At 50.6% G+C, this 27,399-nt stretch overlaps 1 protein-coding gene across 5 annotated transcripts; it reads right to left on the bottom strand.

The window, feature by feature from the left end:
- Window positions 1-5,518: 5,518 nt before the first annotated feature.
- Window positions 5,519-26,904, bottom strand: FHL3 (four and a half LIM domains 3). 5 transcript variants are annotated; one of them, XM_038758104.1, is made up of 6 exons: window positions 26,826-26,904; window positions 10,553-10,727; window positions 9,967-10,141; window positions 8,123-8,292; window positions 6,159-6,345; window positions 5,519-6,043 (listed from the first exon to the last, which is right to left on the bottom strand). In XM_038758104.1, exons 2-6 carry the CDS (start codon window positions 10,706-10,708, stop codon window positions 5,886-5,888), a joined length of 846 nt encoding a protein of 281 aa, XP_038614032.1. In that variant the 5' UTR covers window positions 10,709-10,727; window positions 26,826-26,904; the 3' UTR covers window positions 5,519-5,885. The 5 variants fall into 5 exon arrangements, with proteins under 5 accessions (XP_038614032.1, XP_038614037.1, XP_038614034.1 ...); XM_038758109.1 differs by having other exon boundaries at window positions 5,519-6,040; XM_038758106.1 differs by lacking the exon at window positions 26,826-26,904 and adding an exon at window positions 22,897-22,973.
- Between the last annotated feature and the right edge of the window lie 495 nt (window positions 26,905-27,399).

The following is a 27,399-nucleotide window of genomic DNA, read 5'->3' as shown; positions in this document are numbered from 1 at the left end:
AACCTCTCCAGCGCTTAGAACAGTGCTTTGCACATAGTTAGCGCTTAATAAATTCCATCATTATTATTATTATTAGCTGGTGTCCACTTAACTTCTCTGTGCCTCAGTTCCCTCATCTGTAAAATGGGGATTAAAACTGTGAGCCCCCCGTGGGACAACCTGATCACCCCGTAACCTCCCCAGCGCTTAGAACAGTGCTTTGCGCATAGTAAGCGCTTAATAAATGCCATCATCATTATTATTATTATTATCTGGTGTCCACTTCTCTGTGCCTCAGTTCCCTCATCTGTAAAATGGTGATTAAAACTGTGAGCCCCCCGTGGGACCACCTGATCACCTTGTAACCTCCCCAGCACTTAGAACAGTGCTTTGCAAATCGTAAGCGCTTAATACATGCCATTATTATTATTATTATTATTATTATTATTATTTTATTATCTGGTGTCCACTTAACTTCTCTGTGCCTCAGTTCCCTCATCTGTAAAATGGGGATGAAAACTGTGAGCCCCCCGGTGGGACAACCTGATCACCTTGTAACCTCCCCAGTGCTTTGAACAGTGCTTTGCACTTAGTAAGCACTTAATAAATTCCATCATCATTATTATTATTATTATCTGGTGTCCACTTAACTTTCTCTGTGCCTCAGTTCCCTCATCTGGAAAATGGGGATGAAGACTGTGAGCCCCCCGTGGGACAACCTGATCACCTTGTAACCTCCCCAGTGCTTAGAACCGTGGCTTTGCACATAGTAAGTGCTTAATAAATTCCATCATCATTATTATTATTATTATCTGATGTCCACTTAACTTTCTCTGTGCCTCAGTTCCCTCATCTGTAAAATGGGGATTAAAACTGTGAGCCCCCACCGTGGGACAACCTAATCACCTGGTAACCTCCCCAGCGCTTAGAACAGTGGCTTTGCACATAGTAAGTGCTTAATAAATTCCATCAACATTATTATTATTATTATCTGATGTCCACTTAACTTTCTCTGTGCCTCAGTTCCCTCATCTGTAAAATGGGGATTAAAACTGTGAGCCCCCACCGTGGGACAACCTAATCACCTGGTAACCTCCCCAGTGCTTAGAACAGTGCTTTGCACATAATAAGTGCTTAATAAATGCCATCATCATTATTATTATTATTATTATCTGGTGTCCACTTAACTTTCTCTGTGCCTCAGTTCCCTCATTTGTAAAATGGGGATTAAAACTGTGAGCCCCCACAGTGGGACAACCTGATCACCTTGTAACCTCCCCAGCGCTTAGAACAGTGCTTTGCACATCATAAACGCTTAATAAATTCTATGATTATTATTATTATTATCTGTTGTCCACTTAACTTCTCTGTGCCTCAGTTCCCTCATCTGTAAAATGGGGATTAAAACTGTGAGCCCCCCGTGGGACAACCTGATCACCTTGTAACCTCCCCAACGCTTAGAACAGTGCTTTGCACATAGTAAGCGCTTAATAAATGCCATTATTATCTGGTGTCCACTTAACTTCTCTGTGCCTCAGTTCCCTCGTCTGTAAAATGGGGATTAAAACTGTGAGCCCCCCCGTGGGACAACCTGATCACCTTGTAACCTCCCCAGCGCTTAGAACAGTGCTTGGCACATAGTAAGCGCTTAATAATTCTAGACTGTGAGCCCGCTGTTGGGTAGGGACCGTCTATGTTGCCAACTTGGACTTCCCAAGCGCTTAGTACAGTGCTCTGCACACAGTAAGCGCTCAATAAATACGACTGAATGAATGAATGACTGCCTCTCTCTGTGGCCGATCGGTCCTTCTATAAGCGCTTAGTGCAGTGTTCTGCACCCAGTAAGCGCTCAATAAATACGATTGAATGGATGAATGACTGCCTCTCTCTGTGGCCAACGGGTCCTTCCTAAGCGCTTAGTGCAGTGCTCTGCACCCAGTAAGCGCTCAATAAATAAGATTGAATGGATGAATGACTTCCTCTCTCTGTGGCCAACGGGTCCTTCCTAAGCGCTTAAATAAGTGTTCTGCACCCAGTAAGTGCTCAATAAATACGATTGAATGAATGAATAATACCATTAAAAATAGGAAGGAAGGAAGGAAGGAAGGAAGGAAGGAAGGAAGGAAGGAAAGAAGGAGGGAAAGAGGGAGGGAGGGAGGAAGGAAGGAAGGAAGGAAGGAAGGAAGGAAGGAAGGAAGGAAGGAAGGAAGGGAGGGAGGAAGGGAGGAAGGGAGGAAGGAAGGAAGGAAGGAAGGAAGGAAGGGAGGAAGGGAGGGAGGGAGGGAGGAAGGGAGGAAGGAAGGAAGGAAGGAGGGAAGGAAGGAAGGAGGGAAGTAAGGAAGGAGGGAACAAGGGAGGGAGGGGGGAGGGGGGAAGGAAGGAAGGAAGGAAGGAAGGAAGGAAGGAAGGAAGGAAGGAAGGAAGGAAGGAAGGAAGGAAGGAAAGAAAGAAGGAGGGAAAGAGGGAGGGAGGGAGAGAGGGAGGGAGAGAGGGAGGAAGGGAGGAAGGGAGGAAGGAAGGAAGGAAGGAAGGAAGGAAGGAAGGAAGGAAGGAAGGAAGGAAGGAGGGAACAAGGGAGAGAGCGGGGAGGGGGAAGGGGGAAGGGAGGAAGGAGGGAGGGAGGGAGGGAAGGAAGGAAGGAAGGAAGGAAGGAAGGAATTAAGGAAGGAATTCCAAGCTTGCCTCCCCCTGAGCAGCCTCTGAGCTTCCATGGGAATCCCATCGAGGGCTTCCCGGCTGCTTAGGCCGGAGAGGCCCTTTTCCCGGCTGCTTGGGCTGGAGAGGCCCTCTTCCCATCCCCCTCCCTTTTCCTATCCCTCTCCCCTGTTTTCCTCCCCCCCCCCCCCCCACCGCCCCATCCTCTCCATCCTCCCTTGGGAAGAGAGCCGTGCCCCAGCATGCCGGGAATCGGATCCAGATGTTGTCGGTGCAGTGGCAGCTGGCTCCTTGCCTTTTTTGGCTAAAATCCTGGGCCGGAGAGGATCCCGGGGGGGCCCCGGCTTCCCGCCCTATCCCTCCTCGGGCCTGTTGGTCCTTGGAAGGGAAGACCTAGAGACTGTCTCCCCCTTCTAGACTGTGAGCCCACTGTTGGGTAGGGACCGTCTCTCTATGTTGCCGACTTGGACTTCCCAAGCGCTCAGTACAGTGCTCTGCACACAGTAATCGCTCAATAAATATGATGGAATGAATGGTGTGGGCGAAGGGCTCAATAGGCGACCGCCACCGCTCTGAGCGCCGGAATAGCTAGGGTAGGGATTGTCTCTCTCTGTCGCCAAATTGGACTTTCATTCATTCATTCATTCAGTCCGATTTATTAATAATAATAATAATAATAATGATGGCATTTATTAAGCGCTTACTATGTGCAAAGCACTGTTCTAATTTATTGAGCGCTTACTGTGTGCGGAGCACTGGACTAAGTGCTTGGGAAGTCCAATAGAGCTGGTCCCTACCCAACAGCGGGCTCACAGTCTAGAAGGGGGAGACGGACGACAAAACAGAACATATTAACGAAACAAAACAAATAGAATAAATATGTACAAATAAATACATTCATTCATTCATTCAATCGTATTTATTGAGCGCTTACTGTGTGCAGAGCACTGGACTAAGAGCTTGGGAAGTCCAAGTCAGCAACATCTAGAGACGGTCCCTACCCAACAGTGGGCTCACAGTCTAGAAGGGGGAGAAGGACAACAAAACAGGACATATTAATGAAACAAAATAAGTAGAATAAATATGTACAAATAAATACATTCATTCATTCATTCATTCATTCAATCCTATTTATCGAGCACTTACTGTGTGCAGAGCACTGGACTAAGCACTTGGGAAGTCCAAGTTGGCAATATCTAGAGCCAGTCCCTACCCAACAGCGGGCTCACAGTCTAGAAGGGGGAGACAGACAACACTTTCCTGGCCCTCAGTACAGGACTCTGCTTACAGTAAGCACTTCTAGACTGTGAGCCCGCTGTTGGGTAGGGACCGTCTCTCTATGTTGCCAACTTGGACTTCCCAAGCGCTTAGTCCAGTGCTCTGCATACAGGAAGCACTCAATAAATACGATTGAATGAATGAATGAGTGAATCCCCCCCACCTTACCTCCTTCCTCTCCCCACAGCACCTTTATGTCTGTATATATGTTTGTATGGATTTATTACTCTATTTATTTATTTATTTTACTTGTACATATTTATTCTATTTATTTTATTTTGTTAATATGTTTTGTTCTGTTGTCTGTCTCCCCCTTCTAGACTGTGAGCCTGCTGTTGGGTAGGGACCGTCTCTATATGTTGCCAACTTGGACTTCCCAAGCACTTAGTCCAGTGTTCTGCACACAGTAAGCACTCAATAAATAATTGAATGAATGAATGAATGAATGAATGAATCTCCCCCACCTTACCTCCTTCCCCTCCCCACAGCACCTCTATGTCTGCATGTATGTTTGTACGGATTTATTACTCTATTTATTTATTTATTTTACTTGTACATATTTATTCTATTAATTTTATTTTGTTAATATGTTTTGTTCTGTTGTCTGTCTCCCCCTTCTAGACTGTGAGCCCGCTGTTGGGTAGGGACCATCTCTAGATGTTGCCAACTTGGACTTCCCAAGCGCTTAGTCCAGTGCTTTGCACACAGTAAGCGCTCAATAAATACGATTGAATGAATGAATGAATGAATCTCCCCCACCTTACCTCCTTCCCCTCCCCACAGCACCTCTATGTCTGCATGTATGTTTGTACGGATTTATTACTCTATTTATTTATTCATTTTACTTGTACATATTTATTCTATTTATTTTATTTTGTTAATATGTTTTGTTCTGTTGTCTGTCTCCCCCTTCTAGACTGTGAGCCCACTGTTGGGTAGGGACTGCCTCTCTATGTTGCCAACTTGGACTTCCCAAGCGCTTAGTACAGTGCTCTGCACACAGTAAGCGCTCAATAAATACGATTGAATGAATTGAATGAATGAATGAAGGAGGCCCTTCCAGACTGTGAGCCCGTTGTTGGGTAGGGACCGTCTCTCTATGTTGCTGATTTGTACTTCCCAAGCGCTTAGTACAGTGCTCTGCACACAGTAGGCGCTGTCTGTCTCCCCCTTCTAGACTGTGAGCCCGCTGTTGGGTAGGGACCGTCTCTAGATGCGGCCAACTTGTACTTCCCAAGCGCTTAGTCCAGTGCTCTGCACACAGTAAGCGCTCAATAAATACGATTGAATGAATTGAATGAATGAATGAAAGAGCCCCTTCTAGACTGTGAGCCCGTTGTTGGGTAGGGACCGTCTCTAGATGTGGCCAACTTGGATTTCCCAAGTGCTTAGTCCAGTGGTCCGCACACAGTAAGCGCTCAATAAATACGATTGAATGAATTGAAGGCCAACTTGGACTTCCCAAGCGCCTAGTCCAGTGATCCGCACACAGTCAGCGCTCAATAAATACGACCGAATGAAAGAGGACTCAGAAGGGGAAATGCGACCGAACCCAACTTCCACCATCTCGACAGAGCAGGCCTCACCCCGGATACTGTTTCCACACATCAGTTTATTGCAGAAGCGAGATGGGGGACGGAGGGGGACGGAGCGGGCCGGCCCTCCCCCAACCGCCCCCGCCCCCGGGGCCCGGGGGGGGACGAGGGAGGAAACGAAACGGAGGGACCCGTTTTGTGGGGTGAGGAAGAAGGCCGCTTCCTGACCAGAGTTCGGGCCCGTCCCCAACCTCGCTCCTCCCCCGGCTCCGGCCTCCACGTGGAAGGGGATGGGGAGAAGACGCATCCGCGGGCAAGGGGGAAGGGGTCCGGTGGGGGGGGCAGAGAGGGGGGACGCACGGGCGGAGCAGGAGCCCCCCGCGAGGGGAAGCAAGGCGAGCCCCCAGACCACAGGAGGGGGCGGGTGGGATGGGCGGCTCAGGGGTCGGCCTCGCTGCAGGCGCGGCACAGCAGCTGGTTGCCGTCCGGCACGAAGCCCTGGCCCACGAGGGAGGTGGCGCAGCGGCCGCAGGAGAAGCAGTCCTGGTGCCAGTGTCGCTCTTCGAAGGACAAGTACTTCCCGCCTCCGAGGCCTGCTGGGGTGGGCGTGTGGGCCGTGAGGCGAGGGAGACCCCCTCCCGGGGCCCGGGCCCTCCCGCCCACTCGGCCCCGCCGGCCCCCCGAGACGGGCCCTCCGGTCCCCCGGCGCACCTGTGATGGGCTGGCCGCAGCCGCTGCATTTGGGGGCGTAGCGCTCCCCGAAACAGGCCACGCAGTAGGGGTCATCCCCCTGGGAGGTGAACTGCTGCCCGGCCAGCGGGCTGCCGCAGCCCGTGCAGACCAGACACTCGCGGTGCCACGGCTCGTCCCGGTAGGTCACCCCGCCCTGGGTCAGCGTCTGGCGTGGAAGACGGGGAGCGCGATGAGAGAGGCCCAGGCCCCCACCCCATTGCCCCGTCCCGGCCCGTCCTCCGCCTTAATAATCCTAATGATGATGGCTTTTGTTAAGCGCTTATTACTAAGCGCTCCTCGACTGTGAGCCCACTGTTGGGTAGGGACCGTCTCTAGATGTGGCCAACTTGGACTTCCCAAGCGCTTAGTCCAGTGCCCTGCACACTGTAAGCGCTCGATAAATACAATTGAATGAATGAATGAATACGTGCAAAGCACTGTTCTAAGCACTGGGGAGGCTACAAGTCGATCTGGTTGTCCCACGGGGGGCTCACAGTCTTCATCCCCATTTTACAGATGAGGGAACTGAGGCACAGAGAAGTGAAGTGATTGGCCCAGAGTCACACAGCTGACAGTTGGCGGAGCCGGGATTTGAACCCATGACCTCTGACTCTAAAGCCCGGGCTCTTTCCACTGAGCCATGCTGCTTCTCCAATCTGCTTCTTAATCTCACCCTCGGCACCCCCCCCCCCAATAATAATAATAATAATATTGGTATTTGTCAAGCGCTTACTATGTGCAAAGCCCTGTTCTAAGCGCTGGGGAGGCTACAAGTCGATCTGGTTGTCCCACGGGGGGCTCACAGTTTTCATCCCCATTTTACAGACGAGGGAACTGAGGCACAGAGAAGTGAAGTGACTTGCCCAGAGTCACACAGCTGACAGTTGGCGGAGCCGGGATTTGAACCCATGACCTCTGACTCCAAAGCCCGGGCTCTTTCCACTGAGCCACACTGCTGCTCAATTCATTCATTCAATCGTATTTATTGAGCACTTACGCTGTGCAGAGCACTGTACTAGGCGCTTGGGAATCTCACCCTCGCCCCCTCCAATAATAATAATGATGGCATTTATTAAGCGCTTACTATGTGCAAAGCACTGTTCTAAGCGCTGACAACTCCTACTCCTTCCTCCCCTGCCCTCTCTGCCCCTCTTTTTTTCATTGGCATTTGTTAAGCGCTTACTATGCTTCAGGCGCTATCTCCCCCTTCTAGACTGCAAGCCCGTTGTTGGGTAGGGACCGTCTCTAGACGTTGCCGACTTGGACTTCCCAAGCGCTCAGTACACCCAGTGCTTAGAACAGTGCCTTGCACATAGTAAGCGCTTAACAAATGAGCCCCCTCCTTCCTCTCCCTCTCGTCCCCCTCTCCCTCCTCCCCGCCTTACCTCCTTCCCTTCCCCACAGCACCTGTATATATGTCTATATGTTTATACGGATTTATTACTCTATTTATTCATTTTACTTGTACATATCTATTCTATTCATTTTATTTTGTTAATATGTTTTTGTTCTCTGTCTCCCCCTTCTAGCCTGTGAGCCCACTGCTGGGTAGGGACCGTCTCTAGATGTTGCCAATTTGGACTTCCCGAGCGCTTAGTGCAGTGCTGTGCACACCGTAAGCGCTCAATAAATGCGATTGATTGATTAACAAATGCCATCATTATCATTATTATTATCACAGTGCTCTGCACACAGTAAGCGCTCCATAAATAGGACTGAATGAATGAATATACTGAGCACCGATAATCCAAGATAATCCGACTGGATCCAGCCCCCGTCCAGCACGAGGCTCGTTTTCTCAATCCCCGCGGTACCGAGGCAGAAGTTGAGGCACGGAGAAGTGAAGTGACTCATCCAGGGTCACACGGCCGACAAGCGACCTCTCTACCCGCCCGGTGGTCACCGCCCCCCGCCATCCTTCCCCCCGGTCCTCGGGCCATCACCTTCTTGCAGCGGGCACAGCGCGGGGCGAACTTGCTCTCGTAGCAGGGCACGCAGTAGTGAGCGCCCTTGTCAGGGACGAAGGAGCGGGAGCCCAGGGGCTGCTCACAGCCGCTACAGAGGAAGCAGTGCTCGTGCCACGTCTGGCCTCCGTACTCCAGCTTGCGGGATCCTGGACAGAAGAGGGAAAAGGGGGCGGACGAAGGAGAGAGCCAGGAAGAAATGAGGGATATGAGGGGACCAGGAGGAAATGGGGTAGGGGACTGATAACTATGGCTCAGTGGAAAGAGCACGGGCTTTGGAGTCCGAGGTCGTGCGTTCGAATCCCTGCTCCGCCACATGCCTGCTGTGTGGGCAAGTCACTTAACTTCTCTGAGCCTCAGTTCCCTCATCTGGAAAATGGGGATTAAGACTGTGAGCCCCACGTGGGACAACCTGATCACCTTGTATTCCCCCCCCCGCCCAGTGCTTAGAATCAATCAATCAATCGTATTTATTGAGCGCTTACTGTGTGCAGAACACTGTACTAAGCGCTTGGGAAGTCCAAGTTGGCAACATATAGAGACAGTCCCTACCCAACAGTGGGCTCACAGTCTAGAAGGGGGAGACAGAGAACAAAACCAAACATACTAACAAAATAAAATAAATAGAATAGATATGTACAAGTAAAATAAATAAACAGTGCTTTGTACAAAGTAAGCACTTAAATGCCATTATTATTATTATTATTATTATTATTATTATTATTATTATTTACTAGGAGCCAGGCACTGTACTATGCACTGGGGTAGTACAGACTGTGAGTCCACTGTTGGGTAGGGACCATCTCTATATGTTGCCAACTTGTACATAGTAAGCGCTCAATAAATATGATTGATTGATTGATTGTACTTCCCAAGCGCTTAGTCCAGTGCTCTGCACACAGTAAGCGCTCAATAAATACGACTGAATGAATGAATGAATGGGGTGGATACGAGCAAATCGGGTTGGACGCAGTCCCTGTCCCACTTGGGGCTCACAGTCCTGATCCCCATTTTTACAGAAGGAATTGACTTGCCCAAGGTCACAGAGTAGACAAACGGTGGAGCTGGGACCTTCCGATTCCCAAGCCCGGGCTTGGGAATAATAATAACGATGGTGTTTATTAAGCGCTTACTAGGTGCAAAGCACTGTTCTAATAATAATAATAAAAACGATGGTATTTGTTAAGCACTTACTAGGTGCAAAGCACTGTTCTAATAATAATAATAATAACGATGGTATTTGTTAAGCGCTTACTAGGTGCAAAGCACTGTTCTGAGCGCCGAGGCGGTTACAAGGTGATTGGGTTGTCCCACGGGGGGCTCACAGGCTTCATCCCCATTTTCCAGATGAGGGGACGGAGGCCCAGAGAAGTGAAGTGACCTGCCCAAAGTCACACAGCGGACGAGCGGTGGAGCCGGGATTAGAACCACGAGCTTCTGATTCCCAAGCCCGGGGCTCCGTCCGGGAGGCCACGAAGAAATGCGGAGAGTCGGGTGAATTGACTTGCCCAGGGTCACGGGGCAGACAAGCGGTGGAGCCGGGACCTTCCGATTCCCAAGCCCGGGCTCTCTCCGGGTAGGCCACGATGAGGCCAGGAAGTAGGGGAGGATCTGGGATGGCATTTTATAATCCAGCTACCGCATCCCGGGGTAGGAGGGGGAGGAAATATTTGCCCAGAACACCCGCTCCCGTCTCCCCAGGCCCATGATTCCTCCCACGAGGAGCCCGGTTCCTCCGCCCCCACCCTAAGCGGCATGACTCGCTCCTCGCCCTTTCTGCTTCTCCCCGCCGGGCCCTCCCTCCGGCCCCCCGCCACGATTACCAGGCATGACTGTCTCCCCGCATGCCGTGCACTGAGAAGAGAAGGCGCTGCAGTAACAGTCGTTGCACAGCAGCTCATTGTCCTGGCAGGTGAAGGGCTCGTCTGCCAGGGAGCGGTCGCAGCGGAAGCAACGGAAGCAGTGCTCGTGGTAGTGGCGGTCCTCATAGAACAGCTCCTACGGGGGGACCGAGGGATGGGGGGTCCCGGGCCCCGCCGTCCCCCCATTTCCCAAGTGGGAAAACTGACGACGGAAGCCCAGACCCCCGGACTTCCAGCCCGCTCCTCCCCTCGGTCTCTTCTGGTGTAATAATCGTACCAATTCGTTAAAGCGCTGTACTAGGCGCTAGGGCGGAATCGAGCAGATCGGGTCGGACACGGTCCCCGTCCCGCGTGGCTCGGTCCCCATTTTACAGACAAGATAACCGAGGCCCGGAGCAGTGAAGCAACAGCTCACTCAGCAGACAGGCGGCAGAGCCGGGACTAGAACCCATGACCTTCTGCCCCCCCAGGCCCCTGCTCTCTCCGCTCCGCCACGCTGCTCCTCCTGACTCGCCCTCCCGCCCGGGCTCCCCGAAGCTTCACTCACGCGGGAGTCGTGACCGATGAGCTCCTTGCACTCGGCGCACGTGTTGGCGAAGTGGCTGTCATAGCAGGGGACGCAGTGAGGGCCGCCGTCCGTCTGAATGTATTTCCTTCCGTACAGCGACTCCCGGCACTTAGTACAGTCAAACCCTTCTGTCATGGTGCCGACGGAGCGAGCCCTGGGCGGGAGGGAGTGGGGAGGTGAGGGTCACCGGGGTGGGAGTGGAAAGACCCGACGTCACGGGGTGGGAAAACTTGAGGTCTGGGGAAGAGCAAGTGGGCCTGCCACCTGTGGAAAAAGACATCCCGGGTGTCCGTGGGTGAGTTTTGGTGTCCTATGGATCCAGAAGGTTGGAGCGAGTGACGGTGGGAAGCCACAACAGCAATGGGAGTCAGGGTCTGTAGGGAGTGTCGGGGTGGGAAGGGGTTAGCCCGGGGCAGGCACGATGGGATACTCCCCAGGACTCTGGGAAAAGTCAGCTCCGTCCCACCTAACCCCTTCCTAGCCGCCTCGTGCAGTCCCCTCTCCCGACACCCATCGCAGCCTCAGTTAAGTGTAGCCCACTCCATCGTGGGAAAGCTTCCCTTCTTCCTTGACCCGTTCCTGATCCAATCGCTGCTCCTCTTCACCATCACTGAAACCTGGCTCTCCCCAGATGACACAGTCTCCCCTGCCGCTCTCTCTAGTGGGGGGGTCCTCATCTTCTCCCACTCCCCAAGACTCCCCAGGAAAGAGGGAAGAGTTGGCCTCCTTCTCACTCCCTCTTTTTCACATCATTCCACCTCCTCCATCCCTCTCTTTCCCTTCCTTTCCCTACCCCCCATTCCAATTACTTCTCCCGGCCATCCCCAGGCCCCACCTCTTCACACAGTAAATACAGTTCGTGGACTGAAGTCGCTTTCAGTCTGGGGTGAGGGGGAAGGTGATAGAGGAAGGCCTTTCAACCAGGGTCGAAGAACTCCATACCCACTCCAGCCCCACCCTCCGTAGACAGTGACTCACTTCCTGCTACAGCTTCAGATCCCAGTCTGTCTCACCCCGGGGAGAATTCCCCGCTCTATTCCCCTCTCCAGACCCCGCCATCCTGCCCGCCAACTCTTCTGCCTTCTCTTCCTTCTTCCCCCAAACCAGCTGAGGGAACACAAGGGTCCCCAGGGCAGCAGGACCCGATTATCTGGCCCTGTTGTCCCCACTCCCTCCTCATTATTATTCCGCCTTTCTCCCTCGCTCACCAGCTGGAAGGCGCTGGGGTCCCTCCCTGGACACACACACACACACATTTATGTCCCATGATCAGCACTGCCCACGGCCTATTTCCCCCATGAACTCTGCCTCCTTGGGGACACTGAGGCCGGGATTGGAAACCTCAGGCAGGGCGGGGACGCGGGGGCACCGAGACATCCAGGACGGAACCAGGAGAGTCTCGGCGTGACAGATGGACCTGGAAGGGTCACGCTCAGTGCGTGTGGTTTCTTTTGCTTCGGAAAGAGAGACGGGGGCGAGGGGGGGGTTTCCATCCACGTTCCCTTCCTCAGCTTTCCCCCTCGGGGGTCCTCCTCCCCAGGCACGGGCTCTTCTGACCGGACTGAAGGAGGCAACTTCCAGAAACTGTTTCTGCATTGGGTGCCCTGCCTGAGTGGATTATTCTGGGGACAGGCCCAGAGTCTGGGCTGGAATACTGGGTACTCCAAAGTCACTTGGAAACAACAAAGCTCAGAGGCCCAGTGGGTAGATAGCCCAGGTCTCCCTCCCCCATCCTCCCACCCCGCTCCCCGGCCCCCTCCTTAACTCTCCCCCACCCCGTGATGACATCCCATCCCCCTTAGGGTCTTCTGGTGGTCTTGGCTTCAAACATCTGCAGCAGCTGTGGGGAGCGCAGCTGGCCAGATGTCAAGATTTACTAGGAAAGAGAGAGCCAGGGAGGGAAAAAAAGAAAGAGGGTGAAGACCTAGAAATACAGAGACAGAAAGAGACATGGATCAAGGCGGTAAATTGGCCTGGGTACATCTGTGCCAGTTGGGAATGACGGGTTGCAGGGTGGGGTGGGGGTACTAATTTGGGTCCTCGCCCACCTCCAGCTCCATGCCAACCCCCACCCAAGGGCTGAGAGCATGGTGGGGGAAGGTTGATTCAGTGTCGGAGGGTTTGGGCCTGCCCCTGGAGTCCCGGCAGCCCAGGCTAGGGAGCAAGGCAGACGCCCAGATGGTCCGGACCAGGTTAATTCTGGTGGGGGCCCCTCCTCCCAACCCGTCCTCCCCAGCCTGGGGGAGGGGAGGAAGGCCCAGGCTGCGGTTGCAGCAGACACCCGCGGCCCCCAAACCTCACACAGTTTCCATTTTCTCAGGAACAAAGCGTGTTTGTGGGGTGAGGTCATCAGCACAGCTGCCCGGGCCTAAGCAGGAGCGTGGCGGGGCGGGGGGCTGGGGGGCTGAGGGGTGCAGGAGGGCTGGGGAGAAAGCCCGGGGAGCCCTGCAGCCTCCCGCTCCCAATGCCCCCTGACATTGGCAGCGAGTGGGGGTCACAGACACGGTCCTCTGGAGGGCTTCCCTTCTAGACTGTGAGCCCACCGTTGGGTAGAGACCGTCTCTATATGTTGCCAACTTGGACTTCCCAAGCGCTTAGTACAGTGCTCTGCACAGAGTAAGCGCTCAATAAATATGATTGATTGATTGATTGATACCCTGGGGCGGAGGGGATGTCTGTGACCACCGTAATGCTGGGAGAGAAGACGAGGGAGATGGGACGGGAAAAGGCTGGAAGGAGAGGGAGGAGGAGGGGGAAGAGAAGGAGGAGACATGACAGAGACGGAAGACTCCAGGGAAGCTAAGGAACATTAAATAAGCGCTTACTACGTGCAAAGCACTGTTCTAAGCGCTGGGGAGGTTACAAGGTGATCAGGTTGTCCCACGGGGGGCTCACAGTCTTCATCCCCATTTTCCAGATGAGGTCACTGAGGCCCAGGGAAGACTTGCCCAAGGTCACTCAATAGAAAAGCAGAGAACAGACACAATCCCTCCCTTCAGCGAGCTCACAGTCAACAGGGGGAGGCAGGCAGTAATCGACAACAATAAATGAATGAGGAACTAAAGGAATACATACGTAAGAATAAAATAAGAAGAATGTTGGCATTTATTAAGCGCTTACTATGTGCAAAGCACTGTTCTAAGCGCTGGGGAGGTTACAAGGTGATCAGGTTGTCCCACGGGGGGCTCACAGTCTTAATCCCCATTTTACAGATGAGGGAACTGAGGCACAGAGAAGTACAGTGACTCGCCCGAAGTCACACAGCTGACAATTGGCAGAGCCGGCATTTGAACCCATGACCTCTGACTCCCAAGCCCGGGCTCTTTCCACTGAGCCACGCTGCTTCTCTAATTAAAGGCCTAGAGAGCAACGGTAATTCATTCATTCACTCATTCATTCAATCGTGTTTATTGAGTGCTTACTGTGTGCAGAGCACTGGACTAAGCGCTTGGGATGTCCAAGTTGGCAACATCTAGAGACGGTCCCTACCCAACAGTGGGCTCACAATCTAGAAGGGGGAGACGGGGAACAAAACAAAACATATTAACATAGTAACAGAATAAAATAAATAAGAGAAGCAGCGTGGCTCAGTGGAAAGAGCATGGGCTTTGGAGTCCGAGGTCATGGGTTCAAATCCCGGCTCCACCACTTGTCAGCTGTGTGACCTTGGGCAAGTCACTTAACTTTTCTGGGCCTCAGTTCTCTCATCTGTAAAATGGGGATTGAGACCGTGAGCCCCCCGTGGGACAACCTGATCACCTTGTAACTTCCCCAGCACTTAGAACAGTGCTTTGCACATAGTAAGTGCTTAATAAATGCCATTATTATTATTATTAAATAGAATAAATATGTACAAGTAAAATAAATGAATAATACCAAGTATACCAGTAATACCAAGGGGATACTGCTCTTTACACTGACTGGTCTGCCTTTACGGCGACTGGCCTTCCTTTCTAGACTGTGAGCCCACTGTTGGGTAGGGACCGTCTCTCTATGTTGCCAACTTGGACTTCCCAAGCGCTTAGTCCAGTGCTCTGCACACAGTAAGCGCTCAATAAATACGACTGATTGATTGATTGATTGATTGATTTCACCTAGCTCAGCCCGGAGGTCGCTCCCCAGACACTGGTTCCAACACTGACCAACCTGGATCTCCCCCTCATATTGATGGTCAGGATATAATCCCCCGCCATTAACCCTTCCAGAGACTGTCCCTCACCTCGGCCAGCCGGGAACGCTGGTTCCCACTGCCTCACGGACGGCCCGGCCACGCGTGACCTTCACACTGACCTTCACACTGATGGCCTGGGGTCCCGGCCAGATGCGGCCAGCGCGTCCTAGCCACGTTTGGAAGTCGAAGAGGCCGGGAGAAAACTCCGGCCTGATGGTCCCTTCCTGGTCCAGGCGGCTTCTCTCCCTCTAGACTGCAAGCTCAGTGTGGGCAGGGAATGTGTCTGCTTATTGTTACGTTGCACTCCCCCAAGCGCTTAGTGCTGTACTCGGCACACAGTGAGTGCTCAATAAATACGAATGAATGATTATTATACAATATTATCATAGTATAATAATCATAAATCGGCATATAATATCATATTAATATAGCAGTTATATCAATAAATAGCATTGATATTATATTAAATATTATCATATTAATATAATTAACTATATCATAATTATTGTGATATTATGATGATGCATTATTATTATTATATCATCATAATATCACAATGAATGATTATTATACAATATTATCATAGTATAATAATCATAAATCGGCATATTATATCATATTAATATAGCAGTTATATCAATAAATAGCACTGATGTTATATTAAATATTATCATATTAATATAATTAACTATAATACCATAATTATTGCAATATTATGATGATGCATTATTATTATTATATCATCATAATATCGCAATAATTATATTAGCTAATTATTTTATATCACAATATTACAATAATGATAATATTATGGTTAATTGTGTTAATATATAAAAATAATTATTATATCATCACAATATTACAATAATTATAATATTATAGCTAATTATATTAATGCATAAGCTATATTAATAGCTTATATATTAATAATCTATTATTAATAGCTCCCCTTCTAGGCTGTGAGCCCACTTTTGGGTAGGGACTGTCTCTATATGTTGCCAACTCATACTTGTAATATTATTAATATTATCATATTAAATATTATTATATATTATATAATTAACTATAATATTATAGTTAATTATATTAATATATAAGCTATGTTATTAGCTTATATATTAATAAGCTATTATTAATAGCTCCCCTTCTAGACTGTGAGCCCACTGTTGGGTAGGGACCATCTCTATATGTTGCCAACTTGTACTTGTAATATTATTAATATTATTATATTAAATATTATTATATATTATATAATTAACTAAAATATTATAATTATTGGGATATTATGATGATGCAATGATAATATTATCTCATCATAATATTACAATAATTATATTAATATATAAACTATATTAATAGCTTATATATTAACAAGCTATTATTAATAGCTCCCCTTCTAGACTGTGAGCCCACTGTTGGGTAGGGACCATCTCTATATGTTGCCAACTTGTACTTGTAATATTATTAATATTATCATACTAAATATTATTATATATTATATAATCAACTATATTGTAATTATTGTAGTTATGATATAATAATATATCATAATAGTTCAATAATTATAATATTATAGTTAATTATATTAATATATAAGCTTATAATCTATTATTAATAGCTCCCCTTCTAGACCGTGAGCCCACTGTTGGGTAGGGACCGTCTCTATATGTTGCCAGCTTGTACTTCCCAAGTGCTTAGTCCAGTGCTCTGCACACAGTAAGCGCTCAATAAATGCGATTGATTGATTGATTGATTAATATAGCTTACTATAGATTCAGCCTGGCCTGGCCCCCGGTGACCTGAAAAAAGGGAGCCACAACCGGAGTGTCCTAGATGGGGAAGAGAACTGCAGCTCGGGCAGGTGGGGTCATCATCATCATCATCAATCGCATTTATTGAGCGCTTACTATGTGCAGAGCACTGTACTAAGTGCTTGGGAAGTACAAATTGGCAACACATAGAGACAGTCCCTACCCAACAGTGGGCTCACAGTCTAAAAGGGGGAGACAGAGAACAGAACCAAACATACCAACAAAATAAAATAAATAGGATAGATATGTACAAGAATGAAAGGCAAGTGGAAGCCACCCTTCGATCCCAAATTCCTGGGCTTCAGGTCGCCCAAAGCCAACGCAGTCAGCCTCTCCCAGTACGGAAGGCTCAGTCCAAGCTGAAATGAGAAGCAGCGTGGCTCAGTGGAAAGAGCCCGGGCTTTGGAGTCAGAGGTCATGGGTTCGGATTCCGGCTCCGCCAACTGTCAGCTGTGTGACTTTGGGCAAGTCACTTCACTTCTCCGTGCCTCAGTTACCTCATCTGGAAAATGGGCATTAAAAACTGTGAGCCCCCCGTGGGACAACTGATCACCTTGTAACTTCCCCAGCGCTTAGAACCAGTGCTTTGCACATAGTAAGTGCTTAATAAATGCCATTATTATTATTCTCCGTGCCTCAGTTACCTCATTTGGAAAATGGGGATTAAAAACTGTGAGCCCCCCGTGGGGCAACCTGATCACCTTGTAACTTTCCCAATGCTTAGAACAGTGCTTTGCACATAGTAAGCGCTTAATAAATGCCATTATTATTATTCTCCGTGCCTCAGTTACCTCATCTGGAAAATGGGGATTAAAAACTGTGAGCCCCCCGTGGGGCAACCTGATCACGTTGTAACTTCCCCAATGCTTAGAACAGTGCTTTGCACATAGTAAGTGCTTAATAAATGTCATCATTATTATTATTCTCCATGCCTCAGTTACCTCATCTGGAAAATGGGGATTAAAAACTGTGAGCGCCCTGTAGGACAACCTGATCACCTTGTAACTTCCCCAATGCTTAAAACAGTGCTTTGCACATAGTAAGCACTTAATAAATTCCATTATTATTATTATTATTATTCTCCGTGCCTCAGTTACCTCATCTGTAAAATGGGGATTAAAAACTGTGAGCCCCCCGTGGGGCAACCTGATCACCTTGTAACTTCCCCAATGCTTAGAACAGTGCTTTGCACATAGTAAGCGCTTAATAAATGCCATTATTATTATTCTCCATGTCTCAGTTACCTCATCTGGAAAATGGGGATTAAAAACTGTGAGCCCCCCGTGGGACAACCTGATCACCTTGTAACTTCCCCAGCGCTTAGACCAGTGCTTTGCACATAGTAAGTGTTTAACAAATACCATCATTATTATTACTATTAAATGGTACAGGTCACTGCTGCGGGGCGCCGTTTGTCGATCAATCAATGGTACTTATTCAGCACTAGCTGCGTGCAGAACGCTGTGCCAAGTACTTTGGAGGGCAGAGAAAAATAATTTAAAAAAACTCCCTACCCTCAAGGAGTTTACAGTCGAGCAGGGGAGGTAGATCCTTATTTGCCCAACAGGCTGCAGGGACAAGTCCTAACAGCCCACAAGGAGACAACTGCATGGGCGCGGCAGTGCCCGTGGACAGAAGTTCGGGTCAGCTTCTAGTTTGGCTCAAATCTCGCCTTCTATGGCTGACCCCTTTTAGACTGTGAGCCCACTGTTGGGTAGGGACCGTCTCTATATGCTGCCAACTTGGACTTCCCAAGCGCTTAGTACAGTGCTCGGCACACATTAAGCGCTCAATCAACACGATTGATGATGATGATGATGCCCCAGGCTGGGTTGGCAGAGGCGGATCTGGGGGCAGGCTGGGCACCGGCAGCAGGGCCCAGGGTGGATGGGCCAGGACTGGGATCGGTTTCCCTTCAGGGCTCTAGTGGGTGGCCCAGGCAGGAGAAAACTGGGAATTCAGAGAGATGATGTGGACGTTGACGGGCTGCGGGTACTTCTGCTGAACATTTCCTGCCCTGGGACAGCCTTTGTCCTCTCCTCTTCATAGGGCTTCCCCGGCATGCTCTCCCACCTTGGGCCAGGGGGAGGGACTCAGCATATCACCATTGACATTACAGTCCTAAATTCAGAGACTGGCCCTCGGCCTCCAGCCCGTACGTTTGAGATAATAATAATAATAATAACGGCATTTACTAAGCGCTTACTATGTGCAAAGCACTGTTCTAAGCGCTGGATGAGGCCAGGGAACCGCACTGAAGGGAACCAACTGGGGAAGCCATTGAACCCCCAAGGAAACTGAACTGTTTGGGTCTCGTCGATCTGCCACTCTCTCCGTCTGTGAGCGCGCAGACCTCTATTAGGGATTGCTGGGGCCTGAGGAGGACACCGGTGTCACCAACACACCAGAGAAGGCCCGGCAGGTAAGGGTTGGGAGCAAGACTAAGGCCATCGGGATGATTAACCTGGCCAGGGTGGGGTCTGAGAAGGGGAAATTCCACCCTTAACTTTCCCTCTCGCCCCTGAGCCGCGATTTTGCTGAGGAACTTTGGCTGGCCCTGGGTCCCGGCCATCTTGGTGAGTGGACACCGGTCAGCTGCCACTAAATGGAAAAGTAAGGAGGGAGGGAAACACGGGGACTCCAGCCACACAACTGTCCTCACTCTCCCCCAGAAGCAGCAACGATAGACCTCCTAAACCCTGCTCTCAACCCTGAACCCCGGAGAGTGGGGGCCCCCGCATCAATAACCCTGATTGTTCCCACTTTCTGCCATACATAGTAAGCGCTTAATAAATGCCATCATTATTATTATTATTATTATTATTAAGGGCAGGGAACACCGTCACGTCTCTTGTTCTGTACTTCCCCAGCACTTAGTATGATATATTGCACCCGGAGAGTGCTCGGTCAAAACTATTTTTACAACTACTATTAGTCCTTCCCTGGAGATGGCTCTGGGTGACAGTGAGGCGAAGGAAAATGATCTAAGTGGGAGAGAATTGCAGCTCAGTCCTAGCTGGAACCTGGAGCCCAAGGAAACACATAAACATACACACACACACACCGATCTGAGGAGTCAGTGACTGATTTTCCCCAGTCTTCTTGTGGCTGGGGGAGGGGAAGGGTATGTGGGGAGAGTATCCCAGAGGAGCCCATGTGTCCTGGAGCGGAAAAGGAAGGACAGCTTGAAGGAGCCCAACCAGGCCTCTACACAAGTGATCCCACTTTGGCCACGATAGATGTTTCCTGGGCAATTCCTTCCATGCTGCCTATAAGCCCAAAGGTCAGCCCTTCCAGCTTGGAGGGAGGGGCTCATAGGGACACCAGCTCCTCTCCCCCCCAATGGGTCCCTGGAGGCTCTAGGCGGGGAAGGGAAGGTCACCGTCCCTGGATCATCTACAAACTGCATCCCTGGGAGGGCTTTCCCTGGAGAAATGGCTGCCCCATCCAGTTTTCTCTTCTGCCCCCTTCCTTCCTCCATCCCTCTTCCAAAACCAGAGTGCCCGTAGAGACCGAACTTGAGTCCCGGAAATAAAGTCAGGAGTTGGAGGGGATAGCCATGGATAGAGAGATGCGGGAGGGGTATTTTGTGGGTCACTGCAGCTACTTTGCTGATTCCCTCCCTCTCCCCAGCCTAGTCCTGACTCACTCTTCTTCTTCTTCTTCTTATGGTATTTGTTAAGCCTTTACTGTGCGTCAAGCACTGTTCTAAGCCCTGGGGTAGAATACAAGTTAATTAGGTTGGCCTGTCTTGTATGGAGCTTACAGTCTTAGTACGAGGGGGAACAGGTATTTAATCCCCATTTTAGATTTGAGGAAATTGAGGCACAGAGAAGTTACGTGACTTGCTCAAGGTCCCACAGCAGCCCATTGTCAGAGCCAGGATTAGAACCTAGATCCTCTAACTCCTAGGCCTGGGCTCTTGCGCTTAGTACAGTGCTCTGCACACAGTAAGCACTCAATAAATACGATTGATTGATTTCCATCCAGGCCACGCTGCTTCGCTCTGTCGTGCCCCCTTTCTCCGCTTCACACTCCCCTCCCTCCGTTTTAAATGGGCGAGAGTCACTGGAATCACACTGGATGGCATCTGGAGAGAACGGAGAACGGCGGGTGCCCTAAGAGGAGGTGGAGACGTGGTCTCTAACTCCCTCCCCCAACGCTTCAGGCTGTCCACCTCTTGGGTCTCCCACCTTCTAGCCCAGTCCCACAAGGCCCACAAGCCCCTCTGTGTTTGCTTTGGCCATTCATCTGAGCCACTGCAGGCAAAGAGGAAACACTCACACGGCCGCTCGACAATGGGGAATCTGGGCGGCCAGCACAGGAGGCTGAGGGGGCTGGGGGGGCCTTTCCTTCCTCTGAGGCAGCCAGTCAGCACCTGCAAGCCTTGGACTCCTGCCCTCCTCAACGACTTCCCCCGCTCCCCTTCGGACCAGAGGAAGAGGAGCGGGGCCTGCTGCAGCTGCTGAAACCCCTGATCAGCCCCCCAACATTCACCAGAAACCCCTCGGGGGTTTGTCCTAGGAGCCTGCTCTTTTGCTCTCGATCCTTTAGGTTTTTTCCTCACTGGGGCTCACGCCCCGCCTCTAACTGGAAGTCCGAAGACAAGCGGTCAGTCGGGGTTATTCTGACCTCTCCGCCTGCAGCCCCCTCTGTCCCTCTCACTCAGAGGAAGAGTCAGTCCTGCCACCGCAGTGGGAATGATCCCAGCTGGATTCCAGCCCCGGTGCTCCGTCCCTCCCAGAATAGTCGCCCCGGAATGGAGGGCGGCCTCAGGGGCAACGGGTGCCAATGTGGAGCTTGGCAGATCAGCCCACCCTGGATCCTTCTGGCTTGAGACTCTAAATATCCCCTTCCTCTAAGCCACCACCCCTCCCCACCGCCACCAAAAATACTGATCGCTGGAGGGGACAAGTATTCTGAACCTGGAAATCTGGGTCTCCCTGAATGCCATCTACACCGCCCTCCCTAGTGTTTCCCACCCCTAAGGAGGTTGGCACAGGCCCGTAGCCCTCCAAATTCTCCTTTCAAGGTTCTGTCTTCTCCCTTTTGGACTTGTGGTGGAGAGGGGACGCGTCTACCAGCTCCGTTACATTGTACTCTCTCAAGTGCTTAGTACGGCGCACGGTAAGAGCTCACTAAATACAGTTAATTGATTGATTGGGCCCAGGTGGATGGAGGCCAGTTCCCTGGCCTGCGAGGACCACGGTTTAGGGGGGCTGAGTTCGGCGAGTTGGCGATCCCATGGCTGAGCCAGCCTACACAAGAGCCAATGACTCGTCTTCCCTCCCAGGGCCTAGCCGCCTACACAGTCAGAGGGAGTTATTCCTTAGCCAAAAGGAGACACCACGGCCTCAGAGAAGACTGGGCTAACTCACTTTCACTGGTGGTGTTTCCCTCCAATAGACTAGAAGAGAGGGCAAGTGCGGGGGATTCCTTCCTGAAACAATAAGTAGTTGTTTCCCCCCCACGTCTCACTCCATTCCTGCTTCTCTCTTTCAGCCCCGACCCCCGCCCCGCTCAAGACCACGTACATCCCAGGAGGCGGGTTGAAGGAATTCTGGGACTTGGAGGGACACAATTCCCTACCTAGTACTAATGGTATTTATTAAGCGCTTACTGCTTGCCGAGCACTGTATTAAGCGCTGGAGGGAATAGCCCTGTGAGAATTAGTCACAGTCCCCGTCCCTCAGGGGGTTCACCTGGGGCCCCTGAGATGGCTGGACCCTCCCTATTGCAGCCCTGACCTTAGCCAGACTGGTTTGGTGATGGATTAGTCCTCAGGTGTTCCCTGGAGCAGTTGGCTTTCTGAAAGTAGCCCAGGTGTAAACAAGAAGTCCAAGGATTCTCCCGGCCACAGCTCTGGGGATCGCCACCCCGTCCCCATTCCCCTATTTCTGCCCGCTCTGGGGTGGGGGAGGGTCTCCCAGCACAAATGTCAACCCCCACCCCCCTCTCCAGCGCACTTTCCAGGAGGCAGGGTAGTTTGGGGGACAGGAAGCTGGGAGCAGGAAAACTAGGTTCTTTTTTTAATCTCCTGGACTTCGGTTTCCCCTTGTGCAATTTCGGGAATCTTAGTTCCTGCTGCTCATGTCGAGCCTGCCACCCCACTCTCTTCCTCCCACCCCCAGCCTAGGCCCTGGAATTGCTCGGATCCATCCTCCCTTGAAGCGGGACCCCCCCATTTCCAGAATCCTGGAGGATTTTTTGTTGTCGTTGTTGACAGGAGGACAGAAGGGGAGAAATTTAACTCTCCCTCCTGATCCCCTCCGACCCTGGCAGCTGTCTGGGACGGCGCCAGCCCGCCCCCGCCCCCCTGTCCCCCAGCCCGTGCCCCTCACCTTGCGGCCGGGGACGGGGCAGAAAGGACGCCACCCGGGTTGGCAGCCCCAGCTCCTCTCCTGCTTCTGAACCGGAGGGCCAGTCAGGAGGAAGTGTGCCCTCCCAGAACTGGGGATGATGACGACAACCTCCCCCCTTCCCTCCTCCCTACCCCAACTCTCTGAGATGCAGGATTCAGAGAGAAAAGTTTTCGCTCTCACCAACACCACCAGTTGCCATGCTTCTCTGGGCCTGCACCCCAACTCTCAGCCCCCTCCGCCTTTATTTATGGCATCTGGGGTTGGGGGGGGGACATGGTAGCATAAACCCACCCTGACCCAGGCCAGGTTTTGAGGCAGAGGCCTCAAAACCTCTCCCCCCACCCCAGGCCAGTCCAGAGGGGAAGTGTCAGAGAAGCAGCGTGGCTCAGTGGAAAGAGCCCGGCCTTTGGAGTCAGAGGGTATGGGTTCAAATCCCAGCTCCGCCAATTATAATAATAATAATGCCATTTATTAAGCGCTTACTACGTGCAAAGCACTGGGGAGGTTACAATGTGATCAGGTTGTCCCACGGGGGGCTCTCAGTCTTAATCCCCATTTTACAGATGAGGTCACTGAGGCCCAGAGAAGTGAAGTGACTTGCCCAAAGTCACACAGCTGACAGTTGGCGGAGCCGGGATTTGAACCCATGACCTCTGGCTCCTAAACCCGGGCTCTTTCCACTGAGCCACGCTGCTTCTCCACTTGTCTGCTGGGTGACTTTGGGCAGGTCCTTTCACTTCTCTGGGCCTCAGTTCCCTCATCTGGAAAATGGGGATGGAGACTGTGAGCCCCCCGTGGGACAACCTGATCACCTTGTAACCTCCCCAGCGCTTAGAACAGTGCTTTGCACATAGTAAGCGCTTAACAAATACCATAAAAAAAAGTGTCCAGATCATGGGACCCCCAGGTCAGCTCCAACCTCACCCCAGGCTCCTCCTTCATTCATTCATTCATTCAATCATATTTATCGAGCACTTACTTTGTGCAGAGCACTGTACTAAGCGCTTGGGAAGTCCAAGTTGGCAACATAAAGAGACGGTCCCTACCCAACAGCGGGCTCACAGACTAGATGGGGGAGACAGACAACAAAACAAAACATATTGATATTGATTGATATTAACAAAATAAAATAAATAGAATAGTAAATACGCACAAGTAAAATAGAGTAATAAATCATTCATTCATTCAATCGTATTTATTGAGCGCTTACTGTGTGCAGAGCACTGTACTAAGCACTTGGGAAGTCCAAGTTGGCAACATCTAGAGACGGTCCCTACTCAACAACGGGCTCACAGTCTAGAAGGGGGAGACAGACAACAAAACAAAACATATTAACAAAATAAAATAGTCTAGAAGGGGAAGACAGACAACAAAAAACATATTAACAAAATAAGATAGTCTTCTAGACTGTGAAGGGGGAGACAGACAACAAAACAAAACATATTAACAAAATAAAATAGTCTAGAAGGGGAAGACAGACAACAAAAAACATATTAACAAAATAAGATAGTCTTCTAGACTGTGAAGGGGGAGACAGACAACAAAACAAAACATATTAACAAAATAAAATAGTCTAGAAGGGGAAGACAGACAACAAAACAAAACATATTAACAAAATAAGATAAATAGTCTTCTAGACTGTGAAGGGGGTGACAGACAACAAAACAAAACTTATTAACAAAATAAAATAGTCTAGAAGGGGAAGATAGACAACAGAACAAAACATATTAACAAAATAAAATAGTCTTCTAGACTGTGAAGGGGGAGACAGACAACAAAACAAAGCGTATTAACAAAATAAAATAGTCTAGAAGGGGGAGACAGACAACAAAACAAAACATATTAACAAAATAAGATAGTCTTCTAGACTGTGAAGGGGGAGACAGACAACAAAACAAAACTTATTAACAAAATAAAATAGTCTAGAAGGGGGAGACAGACAACAGAACAAAACATATTAACAAAATAAGATAAATAGTCTTCTAGACTGCGAAGGGGTAGACAGACAACAAAACAAAACACATTAACAAAATAAAATAGTCTAGAAGGGGAAGACAGACAACAAAACAAAACAAATTAACAAAATAAAATAGTCTAGAAGGGGAAGACAGACAACAAAACAAAACATATTAACAAAATAAAATAGTCTTCTAGACTGTGAGCCCACTGTTGGGTAGGGACCGTCTCTAGATGTTGCCAACTTGGACTTCCCAAGCGCTTAGTCCAGTGCGCTGCACACAGTAAGCGCTCAATAAATACGATTGAGTGAATGAAATAGAATAGTAAATACGCACAAGTGAAATAGAGTAATATAGCCTTGGCCCCCAGCCCCTCCAAATGGTGTTGGGGAGGGGGCCTCAGGGCGGGGGTCCCAGATGGACAGAGTCCAGGGCGCCTTCTAGATTGGGGTGCCCAGGTTTAGCCCGACAATCAATCGTATTTCTTGAGCACTTACTGTGTGCAGAGCACTGTGCTAAGTGCTTGGGAAGTGCAAGTTGGCAACATATAGAGACGGTCCCTACCCAACAGTGGGCTCACAGTCTACCCCCTGTGAAGCAGTACCCACAGAGAAGCATTGTGGCTTGATGGAAAGAGCCCGGGCTTTGGATTCGGAGGTCATGGGTTCAAATCCCGGCTCCGCCAATTGTCAGCTGGGTGACTTTGGGCAAGTCACTTCACTTCTCTGGGCCTCAGTTCCCTCATCTGTAAAGTGGGGATTAAGACTGTGAGCCCCCCCATGGGACAACCTGATCACTTGGTAACCTCCCCAGCGCTTAGAACAGGGCTTTGCACATAGTAAGCGCTTAATAAATGCCATTATTATTATTAATCAATCAATCAATCGTATTTATTGAGCGCTTACTGTGTGCAGAGCACTGTACTAAAAGCTTGGGAAGTCCAAGTTGGCAACATATAGAGACAGTCCCTGCCCAACAGTGAGAAGCACCGTGGCTCAGCGGAAAGAACACGGGCTTTGGAGTCGGAGGTCATGGGTTCAAATCCCGGTTCCGCCCCTTGTCAGCTGTGTGACTTTAGGCAAGTCACTTCACTTCTCTGTGCCTCAGTGACCTCATCTGTAAAATGGGGATGAAGACCGTGAGCCCGCCGTGGGACAACCTGATCACCCGGTAACCTCCCCAGCGCTTAGAACAGTGCTTTGCACATAGTCACTTCACTTCTCTGTGCCTCAGTGACCTCATCTGCAAAATGGGGATGAAGACCGTGAGCCCGCCGTGGGACAACCTGATCACCCGGTAACCTCCCCAGCGCTTAGAACAGTGCTTTGCACATAGTCACTTAACTTCTCTGTGCCTCAGTGACCTCATCTGTAAAATGGGGATGAAGACTGTGAGCCCGCCGTGGGACAACCTGATCACCCGGTAACCTCCCCAGCGCTTAGAACAGTGCTTTGCACATAGTCACTTCACTTCTCTGTGCCTCAGTGACCTCATCTGTAAAACGGGGATGAAGACCGTGAGCCCGCCGTGGGACAACCTGATCACCCGGTAACCTCCCCAGCGCTTAGAACAGTGCTTTGCACATAGTCACTTCACTTCTCTGTGCCTCAGTGACCTCATCTGCAAAACGGGGATGAAGACTGTGAGCCCGCCGTGGGACAACCTGATCACCCGGTAACCTCCCCAGCGCTTAGAACAGTGCTTTGCACATAGTAATAGCTTAATAAATGCCATTAAAAAAAACAGTGGGCTCACAGTCTAAAGGACTTATTATTATTATTATACCCCTCGAATGCCGATCAGCCCTGAGATCCTGGCAACCGGGGGGTGGGATATGGGGGGGTCCTCTATCTCCTGGCCCAGCTGGTTCTGAGTCCGATGCCCGGGGCCGGATGGGGAGGTCGAGGCACTGGGCCTGGAAGGGGGAGAGGAAGAAAGGAGGGGTCCTACCTGGTGGGCCGGGGCCTGGGGCCGGGTGGACGCCTCTGGCCGGGCCCCAGTGGGTCTGGGCGAGTGGGCGAGCGGTGGCCCCAGCCCCTCCGGAGGAAACCAGGGGGGGAGGAAGCCCCCCGGCCCCGCCCCCACCTCCCCCACACCCTCCCAATCCCTCAATCCCACCGCCCCCCATTCCCACTTGGGAAGTCGCACTCCCTGCCGGGTGGGATAAGGGGGTGTCACCCTCCAGGAAAGGAGGGGAGGGGCCGGGAGACCCCCCCACCCCCACCCCTTGGCCAGCTGGCTCCGGGGACTTATTTTATCTGTACAGATTTATTCCATGGATTTCATTTTGTTCACTTGTTTTGTTTTGTCTGTCTCCCCCCTTCTAGGCCGTGAGCCCGCTGGTGGGTAGGGACCGGCTCCATTGGACTTCCCAAGCGCTTAGTCCAGTGCTCTGTACACAGGAAGCGCTCAGTAAATACGATTGAATGAATGAATGAATGTTGGGTAGGGACCTCATCTGTAAAATGGGGATGAAGACTGGGAGCCCCCCCACCGTGGGACAACCTGATCACCTTGTAACCTC

Source organism: Tachyglossus aculeatus, chromosome 16 (genome assembly GCF_015852505.1).
Source record: "Tachyglossus aculeatus isolate mTacAcu1 chromosome 16, mTacAcu1.pri, whole genome shotgun sequence".
Classification (NCBI taxonomy): domain Eukaryota; kingdom Metazoa; phylum Chordata; class Mammalia; order Monotremata; family Tachyglossidae; genus Tachyglossus; species Tachyglossus aculeatus.
This window is presented reverse-complemented; position numbering and strand designations above follow the sequence as displayed.